The 20,657-nt window shown below is 40.5% G+C and overlaps 1 protein-coding gene across 4 annotated transcripts in view; it reads right to left on the bottom strand.

Moving 5' to 3' along the window:
• Positions 1-8,712: 8,712 nt before the first annotated feature.
• Positions 8,713-20,657, bottom strand: part of MAPK10 (mitogen-activated protein kinase 10) — a gene marked incomplete at its 5' end in the record, with an annotated part of 58,214 nt that continues 46,269 nt past the window's right edge. For all 4 annotated transcript variants that reach the window (XM_082760079.1, XM_082760080.1, XM_082760081.1 and 1 more), the window contains 4 exons: positions 8,713-9,304; positions 10,217-10,294; positions 10,884-10,947; positions 19,890-20,014. In XM_082760079.1, the coding sequence (XP_082616205.1) occupies positions 9,162-9,304; positions 10,217-10,294; positions 10,884-10,947; positions 19,890-20,014 (410 nt within the window). In that variant the 3' untranslated portion in view covers positions 8,713-9,161. The remainder of the gene's footprint in view (positions 9,305-10,216; positions 10,295-10,883; positions 10,948-19,889; positions 20,015-20,657) is intronic.

Below are 20,657 nucleotides of genomic sequence, written 5' to 3'. Positions count from 1 at the left end.
ACTCCCTATACTGTACCCATAATTGTGTTTTCTCTAGGCACAGCAGATTTGCAGTTCAGGCTCCATGCTGTGCAGTTAACAGGGGCTTGGGAGAGCACGAGGAAATTAAGATTGCCTCAGTGTTTATCAGTGTGGACTTGGGGAGAGTCTGGGCCACAGGGCAGTGAAAGGAGCCGATGACAGCGTTGCTCTTTAATCATCAGGGCACAGAAACATAGCCAACACTGAGCAGCCCCCAGCAAAGGGCTCCGCACAGAAGAAAAAATCTTCAACTCAATCACCAAATTAGAAAATGACTAACATGCAGCTCACAGCAGCCATACATTTGGTAAAGGAATGAGAAGTGGGCCCAGAGTGTTTAAATGGGCTGCCTAACACCACAGTGGTTCATCGCTTTGAGCACAAAGGTTGTTCACTGACCTTCATCCCACTTAAGTGGAGGGAGAGGAGAGTTTGCAGGAGCCATCCAATCTCCAGCCTTCAACTCTGCTTCAGCACAGACGATTCCGTGGATTTGCTGCAGCTGGTCAGCGTGTAACACACACTACCTCTTACCAAGCAAGTGATGATTAGGCTGTCACTGCAACCGACTGCAGGAGAAAAATTCCAAGGCTGGTGTGTTGCTAAAAAGGTATTTCGGTTTTATACCAAGGGGTACTCTAAGAGGCCTGTCCTGTTCAAATTTAACTCCAGATTTTCTGGAATTTAGGACTCTGGGTTTATGTAAAAATAAGTCACAATCACAGCTTCAGATAGGGATTCAATGAGGTGCATATAACTGAAATATGGTCATAAAAATTGTGAGTCCTCAAAAGGACAAACCTCTTAAAAAAGAGGAATCTTGATTTGTCTCAAATGGCACCCAGTGAAACCAAAAAGCTGTTCCCTATCTTCCCCATTTTGCAGTAAGAATCACAAAGCCCAAATTTCCTTGTTACTGGAAGCCAGAGGTTTGTATTACATTTAATTTAGCCACTCTCTGCATACACAAACTGGGGGAAAAATAAACCTTGAAAAGTCTCCTGTTTTAGCAAGTCAGAGCAAAAATACCAGCTCTGCACAGTATGTTTGAAAGGCTATTTAGCTACAAACCTTAACAATTTCTCCCTTTATAGTGCTTACAAGGTTCTTGAATTCCCTCTTTTATATAGCCCTCCCCAGACCACTTTGCTTTGACAGAAGACTGTGTTTTTGTTTTGTTTTTCAATCTCATGATAAATCCAAACATAATCCATTGTGTAGTATGGTTTGACTTACTTGGAGATAAAACAGGGCACAGATAGCTTGTGCAAGAAGGGAGAAAAACAGCAGTGTTTTCCAAAAGGCAGCACCTCTCACCTTTCTGTTCCTTTTCACTTGAAGCATAGTGCAGTATCATTAACTTCTCACCTTTGTGCTCCTTTTCACTTGAAGCAGAGTGAAGTACTTTTAACTCTGAAAAATCAGGCCAAGACAGGCCACAAGTAACAACTACAGTTGGTATGTTGTTTTTCCTATTTTGTTGCTGTTAGTTTGATTTTGGTTTACTTTTTTTTTTTTTTTTTTTTTTTTTTAAATGGGGGAGAAGATAGGAGAAGGAATAAAGAGCTTTCACTTGGCTGTTTTCCTTCATTCTATCCAGTCACCTCGTCATTTTTTTCTACATAATATTTAGGCAGTCAACCAGAGGAATAAACTCATAAGCCACTTGAAAACAGTCTGACTCTCACAGACACTAAGGTCCCTTTACATGCTTTTAGTGCCATAATTGCTTCTTAAAATGAGCGGTGACTGCCAGGGTAAAGCCTACGGAACACATCACATGGAGCACTAACTGGTTTTGTAATCCTAGCAACTTTCACATGTTTACAGCTTGATCTGAGTCCCCTAGTGAGCACTGCAGGAAAAGCACCAAGATGCCAGGAGGACTGCATGAATGTACTTGGCCTCTTTTTCATTGATAACCCCTTATGCCATTCAAATAGGACTCCAGAATACACTATTTTAATTAGCAAAGCTTGTTTTTAAGTAAACAACACACAACACTCCTTCTAGAACAGTCACAGTCTCCCCTGCTAGACATACAGGCTTTTTGGCAAGATCACATTCAAACAGCATGAAATTCACCTCCGTGTGCGGCCCCCTTTGGCGGCCTTTGCTCCGCTTTAGCCTCCACTTGGCTGCTCTGAATAGCAGCAAGTGGCACGTAGGATAAGGACCAAGATTCGCTACAACCTTCCTCCCCCAAAAAAGATGGTCCGAATCCACATCTGTAAAGATCAGCAGTTTTTTTTTTTCCCCCACTATAAGGTCATAAAGGTGTAATATAGGCGTCATGCATAGAGTACATACCATATTTGAATTGAGTCCTGTCCCTGCATGACTTTGAGCCCCAGCGAGAGTACAGATGCACAACACATTTAATGAAGCCCTCGATCAATGTGGTTTACTGCATTGTGCTGTTTATTGGGAACATGGCAAAGTCATCCAACCGACAGGAGTCAGGACAGCAGTGAGAAGTAACTCCATGAGGAAGCTCTGACAGGATTCCTTTTGACAAGTGGAGAGAATGAAGTTCCCGTCCTAGTTCAGTAATTGACAAATGAACAGAAATCAGAAATCATTGATGCAACATTGACCCATAAAACACTGATGACTGAGGTGGAGTTCTCCCCTGTATCCACACAGGGAACAACAGAGAGTCAGAGAGTAACAGGGTAAGAACAAAACAATGCGGAAGAAAGGTCGGCTCCTTAAGAGACGTCACTACTGCGGTCCACTCACGCTGGCACTGGTTCCAGCTTTCAGCTACAACCGTGCAACAAATTGGACATGTCTCATCTTCCAGTCTTGATACGAAACTGTTGCCGTTGTTGATTTTCTGTTGTTGGTTGAGTTTTTCTTTTTTTTTTTCCTTTTTTTTTTTTTTTTTTTTAAACTATGTTTATCAACACTGATACATTACAGATCTTGTTAGCTATACTTTGAAGTCTGATCATGCAGAACTACAGGCAGGTGCAACTTAGATCTTATTACAAGATGGACATGGCAAGGTGAACAGTTGTTTTTGCTAGTTAAGATCTGGAGCTTTGTTACTGTTGTGGCTTTAATATATACTGGCCATAAGTCCCACTTACTCCATTTACTAAATATACATGATTCTCTATGTACATTGAAACCTCCAGCACCCTCCTTTTCAGCACGTGACTGACTTAGGAAGAGGTCAGAGGTCGACCATATTTAGGCATACAGTGGCCTTACTGCAAAAAGGTCTATCAGTAGTCGTGTGTTGGATTATTACATATTAGTTACAGGAAAAAAAAGTCAATACAACTATTTACATTATAAATATCTTGCTTTCCAGAAGACAAGAATGGCCCTGTTCAGTGAAAATTAACAAAAGAGACAGGGTTACCTGTCTGAAATGATAAATGTGGTAGGGATACATTTATTTCCCAAACTGACCGTCTTCCTTCAATATGTGCTTTTCATCCTTTCACTCACAGGTAAAAAGGCACCATAAGCCTCAGCTGGAGTTTTTCAACATTCTTTTGTCAAATCAAACCCTTCTTAAAACTCAAACTTGCCATGGGTAGATGAGCCTGAACAGAAATGAAGTTAAACAGCTCACCTCTCACAATTGATACTTAATTTGAAAAAAAAAATAAATTAAAAAAAAAATAATCAGGCTGCACTGGCAAGTTCCTAATATGTTAAGCAGACTGCACTAAATTCCACTGGACAGGTCTATTTTACAGCTCATCAGTGAAGATGACACATTCACCATTCCCCTGTACTCCCCATCTTTCTAATTAAGACATTATTTATGTGTGGAATATTCAAACCTTATGCACAATTATGTTCTTTTGGTGTGCACGTGTGTGAAAAAATCACCTTGAGCTTGCAGATAGGTAACCGTGTCCTTTGTAAACTGGTGGAAGTTCAAATAAGCACAGCCATCAGATGCTTGAAGATGTGTGATTATGTTAGTTACAATTATGCTCTTTATCCACAATGAGAATTTGGATCAAATATGAATACAAAGTTGAAGTTCTAAAAATCACGTCCATTTGCACTCCCTCTCTTTCTTGCACGTACACACACACACACTGTAAATGTAAAATAAATCACTAACTCAGACTTCTTTTTTTGCCAGACCATTAAAAGGAAAGCCTAATTCTCCCCTGCAGGTTGCCTTGCCCATTGCTGTCCCTGGAAGCACGCAGCATTTGTTAGAAAATGTATTATTGTCATTGTTAGGCATGTTTGAATTCACATGAAAATTTAAAACATCAGCATACAGAAAGACCTGAAATTAGAATTATTCGATCATTTTAAATACTGCAATATTTATAATACAACTAACTGTGGCTTTTAAAAGTTATTTTGAATTAAAATATTTCTAGTATATTTTACAATGACTTCAGGATATTCAAAACAATTTTTTTTTTTTTTGAGGTGGGAAATTTGCTCAAACTGACTCCCTCGGGCAGTTTTCATCTTAATCGTTAGCATATTTTCATGAGATGGGATGCTAGGGGGTGGGGGGAAAAGCAATCTGTGTCCTGTAATGTTTATCAGTGAGCACCAATCCAAATCAATTTAGTAACAGTATTTTCAAAAAAAATCCTAAAGGCACGCCAACGAGTCTAATTTCTTCAGAATCATTATCCCAAAGGTAAAGCAATATATGTGAAGGTAAAACCTAACAGATGAACACTCCTGGTTATAAACTTAGAAGAGCGGCACAGTGACATTATCATCTGGCGTGGTTCATCTCTTGAGGCCAGCATCATGCACAAACTGATGATTTCCAGAAGAAAAACACCAGTGCACCAGGGAAGCACCTCATCAGGCTTTCTGTGGCTTCTTTTTCTTTTGGTAAGTTGCCATACTTGCACTGAATTTTAAGCTCTCTTTTATATAACATGGACTTGAAGATTCCTGTGTGTTTCTATGCCACGGAAATGGAGATAGCATGGGAGGGTTCCCAACCACAGCGTGATTCACACTTTGTGACCACCTCAAACAAATACCTGAAATCTCTGAAGGTATGTTACATTCTAGCAGAATATATTCAAAACTCACAAGATACTGTTCTGACTACTGAGTCAGCATCTGAAGAGTGATTTCAAAAATTATAAAACATTTTGGATTGAAAACATACGTAACCTTCCATCAATTTGAAGCAACTCAATACTTTTTCCTCATTTCAACTCACCAGTGAAAAAGAAAAGGGAAAGAGACCTCTTAGGAGCAATTCTGACCTTTCATATTTTTTTTTCCTCCAAATTTCTCATGCTATCTGGAAGTAGTCCACCTGAAAATAAAGCTGGAATGTTTATCAGTGACTTCTCTACTTTCTCAACGCTATTTTTTGCTGCTAGTGCTCTGATTAGCCATTGATTATTACAATGCCTCTGTCATTTTCCTTGCCCTGCTGATAGTTATCTGAAGTGAGCCACCTGGGACAGAACTTCTTAGGCTATTCAGACACTTCAGATACTGCTGAGCTCTGTGGCGTATTTTCAGAAATACCAAGGTGTCCAGCTGACATTCGTGCTGACAAAAGATACACACCTATGCCCCCTTCTGCCAATAGGCAGGTTGCTGCTTCAGTGCCCAAATAATCTGAAAAATCTGTCATTAAATCTTCGTGCTTTGCCCCCTTCCTACATCCCTGTAACAGTGGCAGTTCTACATACGGCTACAAACCTGAGAATGAGGTGAAATTATTACTCAAGTACTACGTGCTAACGTGATAATCTATGAGGTAGACTTGAAAGATCACTGGCAAGGAAAAAAAATGCATTTATCATGACCACACTGCATGGAACATTGGAATAATGAGCAGCAAGACATAAAGAGAAGGGTCTCAAACTTCCAGCATCTGAAAGAAAAATACCTGTGCACCTTAGCGTAGCTATGGATTGTCGTCACTGCCATCTATTATTCAAGGGTACTGCGTTCCTGTATGATACCAGCTGACTACACCAACCTCCCAGGCAAAAGTAGAACAAAGGATGCTGTTCCTACCTGATGGCTGCCGCTTCAGTTTGGACAGGACCATACAAGGACCAGGACTGAAGGGAACTATTGCTTTTTTTTTTTTTTTTTTTGTCAATGGCTTTTTTCTGCTGTCCAGTGTGGACAGCCCCAAGTCTCCTCCCACTGCCAGAGCTGCTCACCGAGGAGGCTGACTAATTGAAGGATAGAACAAGATGCACTAATTGATACAGGCCCCATTTCGACAAGGCACTTAAACACATGCTTATGTCGATCACTGCTGAACAAAGGACAAAAAAGAGCACATGCTACTTAGAAAATTAGACACACATCCCTACAATCTCCACAAAATGTGTGTACAGCTCTGGTGCTTAGCAGAATCGGGGCTTCTGGGAATGAAGCTGTATATGTTCTGTGCTGGGGGGTTATTTACTGCCCATCTGCAGGACATTTTCTGCGGTAATCGGTTCTCTCCCCAGCACTCAGGAAATCAAACAAGACTAAATTATACCACTGGACTGTGTGTAGGGTTTTTTGGCTTTGTCAGATAAAACACAGATGATCTGCAAGCATCCATCTACTACAAATGGGTTTTCTGCTACTGCCTGTGCCACATCTCCATGTCATCACTGGCGATGAGCTGTGATTATTCCTAATTCCTACATTCTACATCTGCTGTATTTTTGTAGTTCCACTTAGCTTTGAGAGTGGTTTGTTGTGGTTTGTTTTTCTTTTTTTTTTTTTTTTGTTGGTTAAATAACACACTAAAATGCTGAAAAATAAGGAACTTAAAACAGATGCTAGATGTCTGAACGCTACTAATATATACCTGTAATCATTTAAATCTGGAGGCGATACATTCCATTATTGCTAAGAAGTCACCCTTGGAGTTATTGCCTTCATACCTAACAAAGCATTGCTGTTTACCTTTGAATACTTCTATGACCACTGGCTTTCAAGTGAGCGTTACCTCACTGAACAACAACTTGATGCTTCATGGCTTAAGAGAGAATATTGCTAAATGTTTTAGCAGTAGTAAATTATTGCTTTCACTATTACTACTCTGAGTTTTTAGAAAATCACAGACCTAATTTCATTTTTTTTTTTTTCCAGAAAAAATCTACCAAAAATATCCTTGGAGAAAAACAAAATACACCATTTCTTACAGCAATTTGGAGGCAGCTCAGATCCACCACCGGACCTGAACCTACTTCTTACCCATCTCTCTCATCTTCCCTCCTCCCCACCCTGAAGAGAAGCTTTCTTTTGTTTTCTTCCCTTGGAAGAAAAACTGACTTGCTACTCAATTTTTTTTTTTCATACTGCAGAACAGTACGTTTGTAAGCCACCTAAGTGAACACTTCTATTTTTGGAGAATTTTGAATATGTAATGATGAGTGATTTTAAAGTATCCAATAATATATTCTAAAAAAAAAAAAAAAATCTTTTTGACTTTTGGAAAAGCATTCCAGTGTTATGTCATTTTGTTTTACATGGCACACACTGGCAAGAGGAGAGATGACACACATCGTAGTTAATTTCCAGCTCAGGTGATTATGCTCTTGCAGTGGAAAATGCCAGTTGCTGTTTTAACTGGAAAAATACTCAGTTCTGAAATGGAATGTGTAGTTTTGCCCTTCTCCGATCCAAACACTTGCTGTCACTTACCACTGGGAAGCCTACGTATTCTCTGGCACAACCCGAGTTCTTTGGTGCTTGTCAGAACTGGACTGATCTGTATTCTTGTCTATTCTTACAACTCTTTGTTATTAGAGAACAGGAATACTAGACCCACGCACTGTGTGGATCTTGTCCATGTAACACAGCTGGTAAAACTTCCCAGGGAGTTAGGTGATTTGCCACGAGCAAGTAAACAGCCAAAAGCATCCAGGCCAGCCTGTTCTCTTAGTAGTGGAGGCTCCTGTAAGGGAATGATTAAAGGGAGAACAACCTCTAAGCCGCAAATACACCGAGAAGGAGAGGGTTGCAAATTTCCTTTGTTTAACTCAGTAAAAACATACGCATGAAATAAAATCAAATTTTGCATGTCCTTTTGACCAGTCTACCTGTTCTCCAACCTTCTCATACCCCCTAAGACATAAACATAGCTGGAACTCACAGTAGTGAGCCTATTTGTAAGCTAAGATGATAACTCAATATTGACAGGAAGAGTTGCTTGCTGAGGTGAAGCTTTCTGGGCATAAACATGCGTAAAAACCATTCATTCTTGTTCTCTGTAACTTGCAAAGATACATGTGCTTCCTTCTAACCCGGTCTTAGCCTGGCTTATCTGCTCTAAAAATCAGAACAATTCCTAAAATTCACACACATTTTCATGTGCAGCTCTGTGGCATCTTCTTTCAATACAAACTAGTTATTATCTTAAAATATATATGACAAGTCTCAGCAGAAATTTTGGTGCTACATCTTCAAGTCTCTGAGGGAGCCGCAGCTTGATGTGGTTATTTTCACTTCCACAAACCCTCACGATAGATATGCAACCTCATCAATGACCAAGGAAACAGCCTGTGTACTGGTGGTATCACAGAAGTATTTATGCAGTTCACCTGAAATGGGCCATTTAGTTGTGGAGTGCATACGGAGGATGTATGCAGGTGCACGTGCTCCTATAGGCACACAGCTGCATACACAGCCAGAAGCCTGTTGGCGTGTGTGTGTGTGTGTGTGCTATTTGTATAAGGAGAAAAATGCCTGTATATCCCTATCTGCCTCAGTGAGCAGAAGACAACAGAACAGAAAGTGAAGGCAGATATACACTCGGATGTTTTAGAGTGGTTACTGCACACCTTGTCATGCCAGTGTGAAAAGGACAGTTGCAAGTTGCTGGTTTTGCAGCCATTAATTTTGCATCTTACGGGGACAGACAAAAAAAAACATGGATTAGAATAATCCATTGTTTTTTTTTTACCCCCCAGTAAGCATCATTGGAAGAAGACCAAAGCAGAGCAACTATAAGTTAAATATACACTCGAGCTTAGCTGCATTACATAATTCTGTAGGAGAAGCAGGCTGAAAAGATTTTTTTGTTTGTTTCATTTAAATCTTTGTTGTTTTTTTTTTTTTTTTTTTCTCTTCATCTCTTAACTCGTGTTACTTTTTCCTCCTCAACAACATCATCCTCTGAAGAACGCTGGGTTTCGCAGGCAGGCGGCTAGTCACCTGCAACAACCGAGGGGTCCCGCAGAAGCTTCCAGGCTGCTGTCCGTGTCAGACGCCAGAGTTTGATCCGTGGACATGGATGAGATGTCATTGACAGATGAGGACGGAGGGAGGCTTTCACTGCTGTTCACTGCTGCACCTGTGCTACGAAAACGAACACCAACGTGATTAAACCTGAAACCCCACAACTTCTTGCAGTTTAGGAAAAGCAGAGAACGCTTACCCCATGGCAACAGGCATGTAAGTACACAGACCATCTTAAGCAACACTAAGCTGAATACGGACCACGCAAACTTCAGACATTAGGTAACACCCAAGAAGAGTTTACCAAGAAATTATCTCCCTCGAGTCTGTTTTGAAGAGGTGTAGCTCATATCATGTCTTATCCCTCCACTTCTTATCTAGGCTTCTTAGAATTACAAATCACCCAGCGATCAGTTGTCAGCTAGGATCACACAGGCATCATCGTGATTCAAAAAAGGAGTAACAAACCAAATCAAGCCAGCAAAGCCTCCAGACACTCTGATAAAAGCCTAGCTCTTGTAGGTACTTTAGTAGAATGGGGTGGCATCAAATCATCTAGTGACAGTGCAGAAATGAGTGTGGGGGAGGCAAAGCTGGGTTCTTCCTTAGTTAAGGCCTAGGAGACCAAGCCCAGGATTTCAGTTGTGACAGTATTTTTGGGCATCCCACTTTACCCTTCCTTTGTAAAATGACAAAAATACCATGTTTAAACCTTACAAATCACTCTGAATCTCTAAGATGAAAAATGAACCTGTATGAGATTATCAGTAACACAATTCAACATTTATCACACCCATAAATATTATTAGGCATTATTACTAGAGCAACTATGTCTCAAATACCAAGCAGAGCTATTTTTGAGTGTTGACACTGCAGTTCTGGTAATCAAGCTCAACCCATTAAAAGTGCTGAATTCAACTTCTGAAATTGATCTACATAACTGCTGCTGTAGGCCAAGTGCTTCAGTTCCTTCCGTTTTCCTTTTGTCAGTACAGACAACACACAGTTATTCAATGGGGCTGAGTACCTGAAGGAGAAGGCTGTCCTTTTACTACGCCATTTTTAGTTTTTTCTTCAGAATTCATTACTTCTTTGTAGATGAGTTCTGGAAGACAGAATTGCAACAGTCACAAACAGGAACCAGTGCCTGTGATCAGGAACAACAAGATCAGGAAGCAGCAGCCCTCCTATCGGTGCAGTATAGGTGCAGACAACCCTACGTTGTCTTCATGAGTCTGACAGCTCTACTTGCCTAAGACCTCACTGTTCCATTCCTTCCTCTGTGACCACCTCTTTTTGGAGCTGAATTGAGACAAATCAGGTTAAGCTATAACACATGAATTGTTTAATGCTCCACTGCCCAGAAATGAAGCAGCAGAGTAATATAGCATTATCAAGTATAAGAAAACCTCTGATCTATCATCATGCTACACAGCACTCTCTTCGGCAGATGATCAACTTAAATTTCAATGTAGCACTGTAATCTGCACTCCGGAGTTCATGTTGACCTGTGCAGATAATGGTGGTTCTCAGGACATTCAGATCTTATGTTCTCATTATGAAAGCACCAGTTTGCTGGTTTCACTTCTTGCTGTGATATGAATTCTTTTAGCTTTAGAGATGCACTTGGTATTGGAACATAGCTTATTTGCCACAGAAATACCCCTTTCCATATAATCCTAAATCGTGATTACCTTTCCATTCCTCGATTGTATGTTCCCTTTCATCCAGCTGTTTATCATATATCTGGGGAGGTGGCTGCAAGAGAAATAAAACGATTTATCAGATTGTTCTTTATATTGCAAATAACTAGGAGTAAAGATAAATCCTCCTCTCCCTCTTTATAATCCATCCCGTTCATGCAAGAACACATGAACCATATCTGAATATTAAAGGAGTTAACAGTTCTGGAAATCAACACTTTATATAGAAGAAAACGCAATACTTCTCCCTCTTCCTCTTTTAAACAAGAGGCATAGTCGCAGTGCAATAAGACCATGGTCAATAACGCCATCATTCTGCTTGCACTAAGCCCAGAAATCGCACACACGGGTTGTGTACTGCTCAGCCACTTGGCCAGCCCAGCACCTTGGATTTCCTAGAGGGGGAAAGCAGAGGACGCTTGGTGAAGGCACGGAAGCCCCAGGGGCTAGGAATTTAAGGAGGAGTTGCAGGAGCTGTCTGCTGGCTCTTGGCTTTTGGCAGCAGCGGTGGGTGAGGCCTCAGAGCCGCTGTCAGGCACAGTGACAGCCCTGCTTCTTCTCTGCCAGATGGAAGCCAAGCAAGTCAACCAAGCTGGACAGGAATATCCTGCAAGTACCTTCCTCTCTAAAGCTTCAGTGAGGTTACCCACAGTACAGGCTGTGGGTAAAATAACCCCTACCAAGCGTCAACACTCTCTTACACCCTCCATTGAAAACGGGGTATTTCTCCCCTAGCCAGAAATAACAAGATTGGTTCCTTCACTGCTGTACTTCTCAAATGCACAAATTACAGAATTGAAGGCAATGAGTGATCAGATGCACATTCCTGGTCTCAGCTCACACAACCACAAAATCCTTGGCTTATGTCTCCCCTAATTTATTTCAGCTATGTCTTAAGCAGGCATAATTGGGTAACAGTCAGGAAGAAAAGCTTCAGTCATTATTTCCTAGATCAACACATTCTGGAAAGGAAAGCATTTTCCAGGGAGAGAGCCCAAAACAATCTCGCTCGTTACCAAACTGCTAGTTACGAGGAAAGCAACTGATTGAGGGTGAGCACCCAAACTCTGTATTTCACGTGCTGTGGGATGCCAGAAACTGCACCTGCTCGGAGCATCCCGCTGCGGTGCCGGTGTTCATACTGCAGCCTGGTACGTGTGAGCCAGGAGAACCCACAGCTGTGAGATGTGTCACCGGGATAACAACACAAATAAGTGCCTCTGCTTCTCACAGGCAGGATATGTGTGCTACCTCTAAAGCCTGTGCAGAACGCAGGTGAGGGGAACTCATGAGGTTACGTGGCTACATGCCAGGCCAGCACCCTCTCCCTGAAACAGCAAAGCTTTCCCATCTGAATTTCCTCATTCATTTCCTAAATCTTTAGGACTCGTTCAGGACATGTACATTGATTCTGAGGCACAGCGCTGAGCTGAGAATACCACAGGAGCTTGAGGAATGAAGTTTTCCTGCAATCCTCATTAATGTTAACAAGAACCACTAAGCTTAATGCATTACCATCAACCTAAATAATCCCCTTCAGGCTGACTGCTTAATTTTTCCTTTTTTTTTTTTTTTTTTAAATTTTCTTTTTAACCAGCTTCTAAAATTAGAGGGAAGAGGAGATGTTTGTGATGCAGACACTGTCACAGCAGTGAAGATGACAGAGCAGCTGTCATACCTGGATCCTCCACTGGCACCTGACTTCAGGCTTTACTTGGTGTAAAGGTTAGCCTAAAAATGACTTTCCTGCCTAACTCAAATGGCTGACAAAATGACCAAACTCATCCTGGTTCATTTTCTACACGGATACAGTTGCAGTACTATAGATACTCTAACACATCCTTCCTACAGCACATCCCAACTGAGAATTACATGCTAGTTGGTACATGTTTCAGAAAAAGTATCATCAGGCTAGCATTGAAACAAAGCAGAGTAAAGACCAGGCCTGTGGGTGGCAGCATCTAGCTTTTTTTTTTTTTTTTTTTTTAAACTGTTTTCTCCTCAAATCAAATTGATTTGTAGGCAATTGAATTTGCAACAATAACAAAGAATACGGTCTGTATGTGGATGCAAAAGAGAAAGAAGGAATGGTATTTTTCTTGTACATATTAATTGCTTGCTGTTTCAGTGGTTCTCAAGTTCTAAATTATACCAATTTCTCATGTATTTTTGCAGAGTGTTTAACTTTCACTGAATGTAACAACAACAACAAAAAAAAAAAACATCAGGAAATACACATATGGGTCTTTTTCTAAATTATAAAAAAGGGAAAAAAGGCAACATTCTTCAAGTGGTCACACAAACAGGAGATAACTGGACTCACTGAACACCTTTCTAACATCCAGGAGGAAAAGCTTCTCACCAGGGTGAAAAAGCAAGACATATATTGAGGCTGATGAATTCTTACTTCACTAAAGCAACATGGACTGGTTTGCGTACGACTGCTAGGAAGTGAAGGCAATGGGCCTGAGCTCCCACATGAATAAAGCAGCTCCCACATGAATAAAGCAGCTCCCCTGCTACCCCTGCCTCTGCGGAGCTGGTGTCAGCACAGTGCAGACCATAGGATGAGCTATTTTTAGAAAGCTTGGCAGGAAGAAAGCTTGCTTCTGCATCTGTTCCTGGCTTTGCAGGGTCTGGAGCAGAGGACAAGGCAATGACAGAGCTGGCCATATATAAAGAGCAGAGGCACCAGAGGCTTAGGTCCCCATAAAAGGTGAATATAAACATTCTTTTGTGCTTTGCTACACCTTCAGTTGTATTACTGATAACATTTATACATTTATTTTTGCAGTGCAAACAAGTACACCAGGGTGCTGTCAGAAGAGGCTTGAAGTCTCTTTGGCTAGAGAAGAAAACATCAAGGGCTCTGCATTTCACCCAGTACTGCCTGGGGAGCCCACAGCTGGCTGGCTCTGGGCTCAGGTAGGGAGGCAGCAGAAGTGATGCCTCTGCCTGTGCTGCTTGGAGCCTACAGAGCCTTTTGGAAATCTCACTCAGCCTGTAGTTTGCATCAAGGAAACAGTGGTCAGCTGCACTATAAGGGTGCCACGCAGCAAGAGTTGAGGTTACATGGCTGCATGCAGACAAGAGAACAGCTTGCAGGTATGTTCCAGCAAGCTGGAAAATGTTTTAATTTGGTTTGGAAAAGGAAAAAAAAATAAAAAGAAGAAAAAAAAAGAAAGAAAGGAAGAAAGGAAAAAAGATATCTTTCTTCTAAAACCACTAGTTCCCACTGACAATAGCAAAGACTGCTGCAGTAGCTCTGTTCAGCTTCCATAATTAATCAGCTATAAATGGATAGATGTTGCTGACTAGAGAAAATATCTGTACCCATGTACAAAGCAAAGCTGCAAATTTCTTTTGTGAGACAGCAGATGTGCAGCATTGACCTCTGAGCAAAAACCCAAACCCTGCAACTGATTGCTAAAAGACCCAGTGGCAGATCACCAAAGAGTTCGGATACATCTGAATAAATACAGGGCTAAACAAGAGAATACCAGAAAAGCTACACAGCCTGACGAACCTTGATTTTGCCACTGAAACATCACCTATAGTAAAGGTGACACTGAAGAAAAACCTTTGAAATGTTTTTTGCCAAGGTCACAGAGCTCACAGGTAAGTAAGAGAAAGGTGATTTGTTTCGGTCTTTTTATTTTGGACTACCTATGGCACCTGAAACTACTTTAGAACAGGTTGTATTTAACAGCTGGACACAGATTGTTTATAGACAAATGCTGAAACGATAAAACAGCAGTTTCTTTTTTGGATGGAGAGGATCTTGGGCTGAGATCCACCAACCAAGCTCTTCTCATAACCACTGTAGGAAATGACACCACAGTAATAAAGGGTAAGATGCAGCAGCTCGGCGTACAGAGTAAAATGAATGATATTTCACAACTCAGCCCCTCCCTCAGGGGTGGTTCTAGATGCAGACATATCCCAGTATAACCAAGTCCTATGAAAATAAATCCAGTGAAGAAAGCAGTGTGCGTTACAGTGAAAAGCAAATCCATAAAATACACCACTGTTGTAAAACTCTTACCAATGTACAGAAATGCTTAAAAAGGACACTTTTAACATCTGCTCTCACAGTTTTCTAAGAAATCTCACTTCTAATGGATCCATCAGATAACTACAGATGCAGTTAAATCTAAGTTGAATTTTGGTATCAGCTAAGGGAAAGCAACAGATAATAACCTGCAACAAATTTTAATACCAGATGTGATCCATGGAATGGAGTGATACTGTTCCCAAGTAAGAACCAAGATGAAATCATGCTGATATTCAAGAGATTGCAAAATGAAGTGATTCCTCCATCATTTATAGGTGAAAAGTTTGAAAGATTAAGTCCTAAGCAATTCTATTACCTACGAATGTGATTTGGTACTGATAAGCAACTCTCTTCCCCCTTTGAAATCATCTCTAATGCCAGTGGTAAGGAAAGAGTTAGACTGGAGACCAAGCTGCTCAAGCCAACACCTTCACAGAGAACAAGCAGCACAACTGTTCTCAAGTTCACTTTCAGAGCTGCCCAGTTGGCAACGCTGAAGCTATTTTGAAGCACATGCCTAGGAATTAATTCTACTGACATACTGTGTAAACATTTTGGGATAAAAACAGTGACATGTGTACAGACACCACTGTATAAACATTAGGGGAGATATGGAAACCAAAGTATCAGATTTGGGACTTGCAGATAATCTCAGTGCAGTGTAAGAATGCATAGCAACTTCAAAAAAGGTAGCTGCATAAATGAAAAGTCTCAAGCACAACATTTTCAGACAAGAAAGCAGAATTTAATAAGACATCAGGGAGCTATTGAGATTAGGTACAATAAACACAGTAAGTAGTCTATGTTTGTAGTCGAGGAATGTTAGAAATGTCTTTCTTAAAAAAAAAAAAAAAAAAAGAATAGAGCACTTGAAGGGAGAAAAGGTATCATATATCTCATTTATTCATGCTAATAGTCCAAATATTGTTATGTACAGCTAGATTGGTAACAGATTTCAACAGTTTCAAAAATCTAAGGAATTGACACAATCATAAACATACATTACCTGTAGAGATATGTTTTTGTACTATTTTAAGACACATTTTAATTGTAAGTCAGAAATCATCTAAGTAACACTATTCAAATGAAATTTAGAGCAATGATGTACTCTTGGGAGAACCTATTGCTGTGATTTCTTATCAAAGTTTCTGTGGCAAGCTGGGTGGGCTGAAAAGAAGCTGACTATCAAGCTTAATAGGTTGGACATGAGAATTTCCTGCAAGTCTGTTTATCCACTCCAAAGATAAGTTTAATAACTGCGCAATGCCTGTTTCTAACTATGAACGCAATTGTTTCAGAGCTGTTGGGGTCTTTGGATATGGTTTGTTCTTTGAACAAGTCTGTGGAGTCACAGCACTGTTTGTGTAGCCTCATGCTGTTATTGAAAAGCAAGTACCACAGTTTCTTCCTCTGCTTATCAGGGAATCACAACATGATATTTAAGGCAGACCAGAAAAGTATGATGCTGTTACATGTCAGGAGGAAAAAGGGTATTGCATTCCTACCACTTCCTATTTCTGTTAGAGTCTTTGCCCATTAGAATGAGACACAATAGTTTTATTGCCCCCAGACAGCCTGTGAAGGACCATAAACTTTTAATAGATGTGTAAAAAGGGATTGTAACTCTCTCGCTAGTCCGCTTTTTAACTGGACAGGGCTATTTTATCTGTTCCTCACACACTCAAAATGCCATAAACCTGGGCAGATGTAGAGGGTCATTACCTCCAGGTGAAACCTGGACACCAAATGCTCTTAACCCTCTTCAGTGCTCTTCACAGTCTACTCCGACATACACTGACACTTCATGACACTGCAATAGCCCACTTCAAAATGCCCATCACACAAAATGCTTTCTGATACCTCTCTTCTGCCAGGCCTCTGAAGCAAATGAACCTTGCACAGCAGATAACTAGCTGCTTTTGATGAAGACCAGACCTTCAGTCATGTGATGAAAGCCCTCACCCTATGGAGAAGGGCTTATCAAGTGCTACAAAAGAGAGGGTGCAGTAAACACAAGCAGATGCAACACAGTGCAGCACTGTGAGAGGTTCTGCACAACCAAGTGAGCAAAAGCATCTCCATTGCTCACTTGACTGGTGCTCTGCTCTCAGTTTCCAGGGCCTGTGCTCTTGCATAGCAATCTGTGAAAGAACAGGGTTGCTTCATGCTGCAAACAATGAAGGAAAACTCGTTTAGGTAGCAGATGCTCCTCTGCAAACTTTCCCTAAGCAAATGGCAAAATATTCTTCTTGGCTACTCCATTCTCTCTCCCTGTCCTCCCTCCAGTCAATCGTTTCCTTGCCTGTCCTCTTTGCAGGAAACAGCTAAGGCCCCTATTTTACCCTCTGGCACCTAGCCCATTAAATGGATGCAAATCTCTGCAGTTCTTCTCTGGAGGCAGGGCCCACCTAGGAGAAAGCAAAGCAAAAGCCGCAGTGTGTACCTGGTGCCTCTCCAACATGGGATGATGCATTGTAAAAATCTAGCTTACAGCTCTTCTTTTCCCTTCTCAAACAATAAAACTATTATTTGTAATGTAATAGGCAGGTATATCTCCCAATACAATGTATTTCCTTGTGTAAAGGAAGAGAAGACTGAGATTACTGTAGTACCTATTAAGCTTTTTGATCCCTCTGTCCTGAGAGGAGATCTGATCCACTTCACCTCTTCACCACACCAGAGTGATGCAACTCAACTCGGGTAAGAACCCAGGCAACAGAGAATCGAAATGTTGAGCTTTTCTTGAGTCAGAACCAGACTTTTCTAAAATCTCCGTCTCTAAAGCTTTGTTTTCAGACAGGAAAAATAAACCCGTGCACCTTGGGTAAGACCAGTTACAGAAGGCAGGCACTGACTTAAGAGAAGACTCGCTTAATTGTAAAAAACGAAACAAACACACCAAACAAAAAAACAAAATCATCAGCACTAGGACAGTATGTTTTTTTTGTTTGTTTGTTTGTTTTGTTTTAAGTACAAGCAATTACTGCCTAGCAAGAGTCATGATTACTTCCATGAAAATCCACTAAACAGGCTGGACAAAAGAAAGATCTTGATCCTGACTAACTGCAATTTGTCTAGTGAAACAAAAGCCCAGCATGTTGTAAATGATGTAAATGTTTTTAGCAAAGATCATCTTGGTTTAAAGATAACGCAACAAATGCTTCAGAAATGGCCAACATATTTAAAATAGCATGCCTGAATTTCAACGTGAAATAAGCAAAAGGAATGGAAAACAAGTGTAGAACACAATACTGAGAGAAAACGCAAAATGCATTAACTGGTTTATCAGGTAATGGAAACAGCAAAGGGTCAAAATAGTCCAATTTCCTGATAATTTAAATATGAGAATACCTTTAAGAGACAGAGAAGAGTTGAGCAAATTCTGCAAAGCAGCATTATTCAGAAAAGAATGACTACTGTGCTCCACACATGGCTTTATTATTATCAAAGTTTGCAAGAGAAAGCACCACAATGTCTATTCATGCACAGCTACTGTTCCTCTGGTTGTAAGTCTTCCAGTCAGGGAACACAAGCCATGCCACACAGCTTTGTACACACTGAGAACAGAAATCTTACACTAGCAGACTCACCTCACAGTGATTAATGATAGCATAAACTATTTGTTAACTAATTCCAGTAATGAATGTAGATCTTGAAACTATCCGTGGATAATAAGAAAAAAATGGGGCTAAATGGTTTGAATAAGGGCAAGATCAGGAGGTATGACAGCACCGTGCCTGTAAGTAAAAGACTTATCTGAGTTCTTTTCACGTCACAGTAGTTCTTTTATACAGAAATAATGCATGGAAATACAACTTAATTACCTGTTAATAGAATGAGGCCTGCAAGAGGGATATTAAACTGGAACAGGCATGTTGGAGTGTAACAGGCATGTTGGAGTTGGAGTGTAATATATATCAGCATATCATATGCTAGAACCTCACAGTGACTGAACTTTTCAAAAAAAAAAATAAAAAAAATCAAGTGCACAAAATCGAAAGGCTTTCTAGATAGCACAGCCATCCCCTCTAACGCATCCCTAAGCAATACACTCTGCAAAAAGCTTACACAACGGAAATTTGGTGTTTTTCTTGTGTTTTCGATTTACTCTTCCTTCAAGGTCACTGTTCTTTTAAGAACATACGCTGAATTGGAACATGTCTCTGAACACCAATGACTGAAATTTGCAGGGATCAGGGTCTTACCTGCCTGTTGTGATAAGCAGCATTTCCAAACCTGCTGCAAGATCGGGCTGTTTCCATACACTATTAGGGACCATCTCGGAATTTATACCTATTCATACCACCCACGCCACTGAAGTGTCTACAGATTGCACTGATTCCTGTTAACAACAACCTGATCAAGGCGAGCAGGGAGGTGAATGAAGCATGACAAGATTGAAAGAAAAATTCAGTTTCAACTTCTTTGCCCTCAGTATATGTGGTACCAAACACTGAACTGGGGCCCAGGAAATCACATGAGCCTCTGCCACAGTTTAATAATATATATTCCACTAAGATTTCAAGATTTTGTATTGTTTTGTTTGATTCTCCTCTTCTGCACATACTTCCTTGAAAATAAATACAAGTGATGCTTACTGTTTATAAGGAAAGATAACTTTTGTTTTTCTTTGCCAGACTGTTATATAGCTAGAAAAAACAGGTGAGCTACTGCTTCAAAATACTCTTCCCATCTTGACTAGAAGAGAGCAGAAAACGGCTTCACGCACTTAAAACCTTTTCTATTTCTTCTATCTATTGTCAGTTAATTATCAAACAGATGCATTGTGTCCCAACAGATGCAATTTCACATGAATCCAGAGACCACCACAGTCACAACATCGTTTCTTATAGCATGTTTGTTACCAAGCTGCTATAGCAGAAGGAAAGCATGAATCACATCTACATTTTTCAGTCTGAAATAAGGAATCACATCTGACTTACCGCCTCCACTTCTGCTGGGTCATACCAGACATTAATGTATGGATGCTGTAAGGCTTCATCTACTGATATTCGCTTAGCTGGATCAATGACTAGCATCTTTGATAGAAGGTCCCTGGCTTGGCTGGCTAGAACAATGAAATCAGACAAAAATGGTTATTAGTACAAGAAATCAATGCCACCAGAGAAAGGTGAATTGGACTATGGAATGATCAGATTGCTTCTAGAGATGGCTTACACATACTTCTGCCCCCTGCCTTGCTAGAGCAAGAGCTCTTCAGTAACCACCATTAGGCTGCATTCATTAGAAAGGTGCCAACTTCAGGCCAGCATTGGAGATTTTAATAGACATCAGCAAACCCCTTGTTTTAAAAAAAAATAAATCAGCAACTTTCTTTGCTATTGCTACTAGTGCAGTGCTCAAAATAGTTTACTATGTATCACACAACAGAGAACTTGAAATAAAGAAGAATTTAAAACAGGTATCAAGTGCAAAATGTTATTGGGTTTCCCATCTCACACAATCCTGCTATCAAATGAAACTGTTAACATTTCTTACTGAACTACTTAAGCAGGAGGTGGGATGACACAGTGATGCACCAGCAAAACTCTTGTAAGGCACTGTTCCTTGTTCTGACAGTATATCCTTAAAAGGACCGCTCCGTTTGCTTAAAGGCACGTGCTTCCTGTATCCAAAAGGTAATATTGCACTTTGTGGTTGCTATTCAGCAGTTCCAAACCCATGAAAATTTATTTGTTCAAATTTACTGG

The sequence above is a fragment of the Aythya marila genome (assembly GCF_965140915.1).
Source record: "Aythya marila genome assembly, chromosome: 4".
Lineage (NCBI taxonomy): Eukaryota > Metazoa > Chordata > Aves > Anseriformes > Anatidae > Aythya > Aythya marila.
This window is presented reverse-complemented; position numbering and strand designations above follow the sequence as displayed.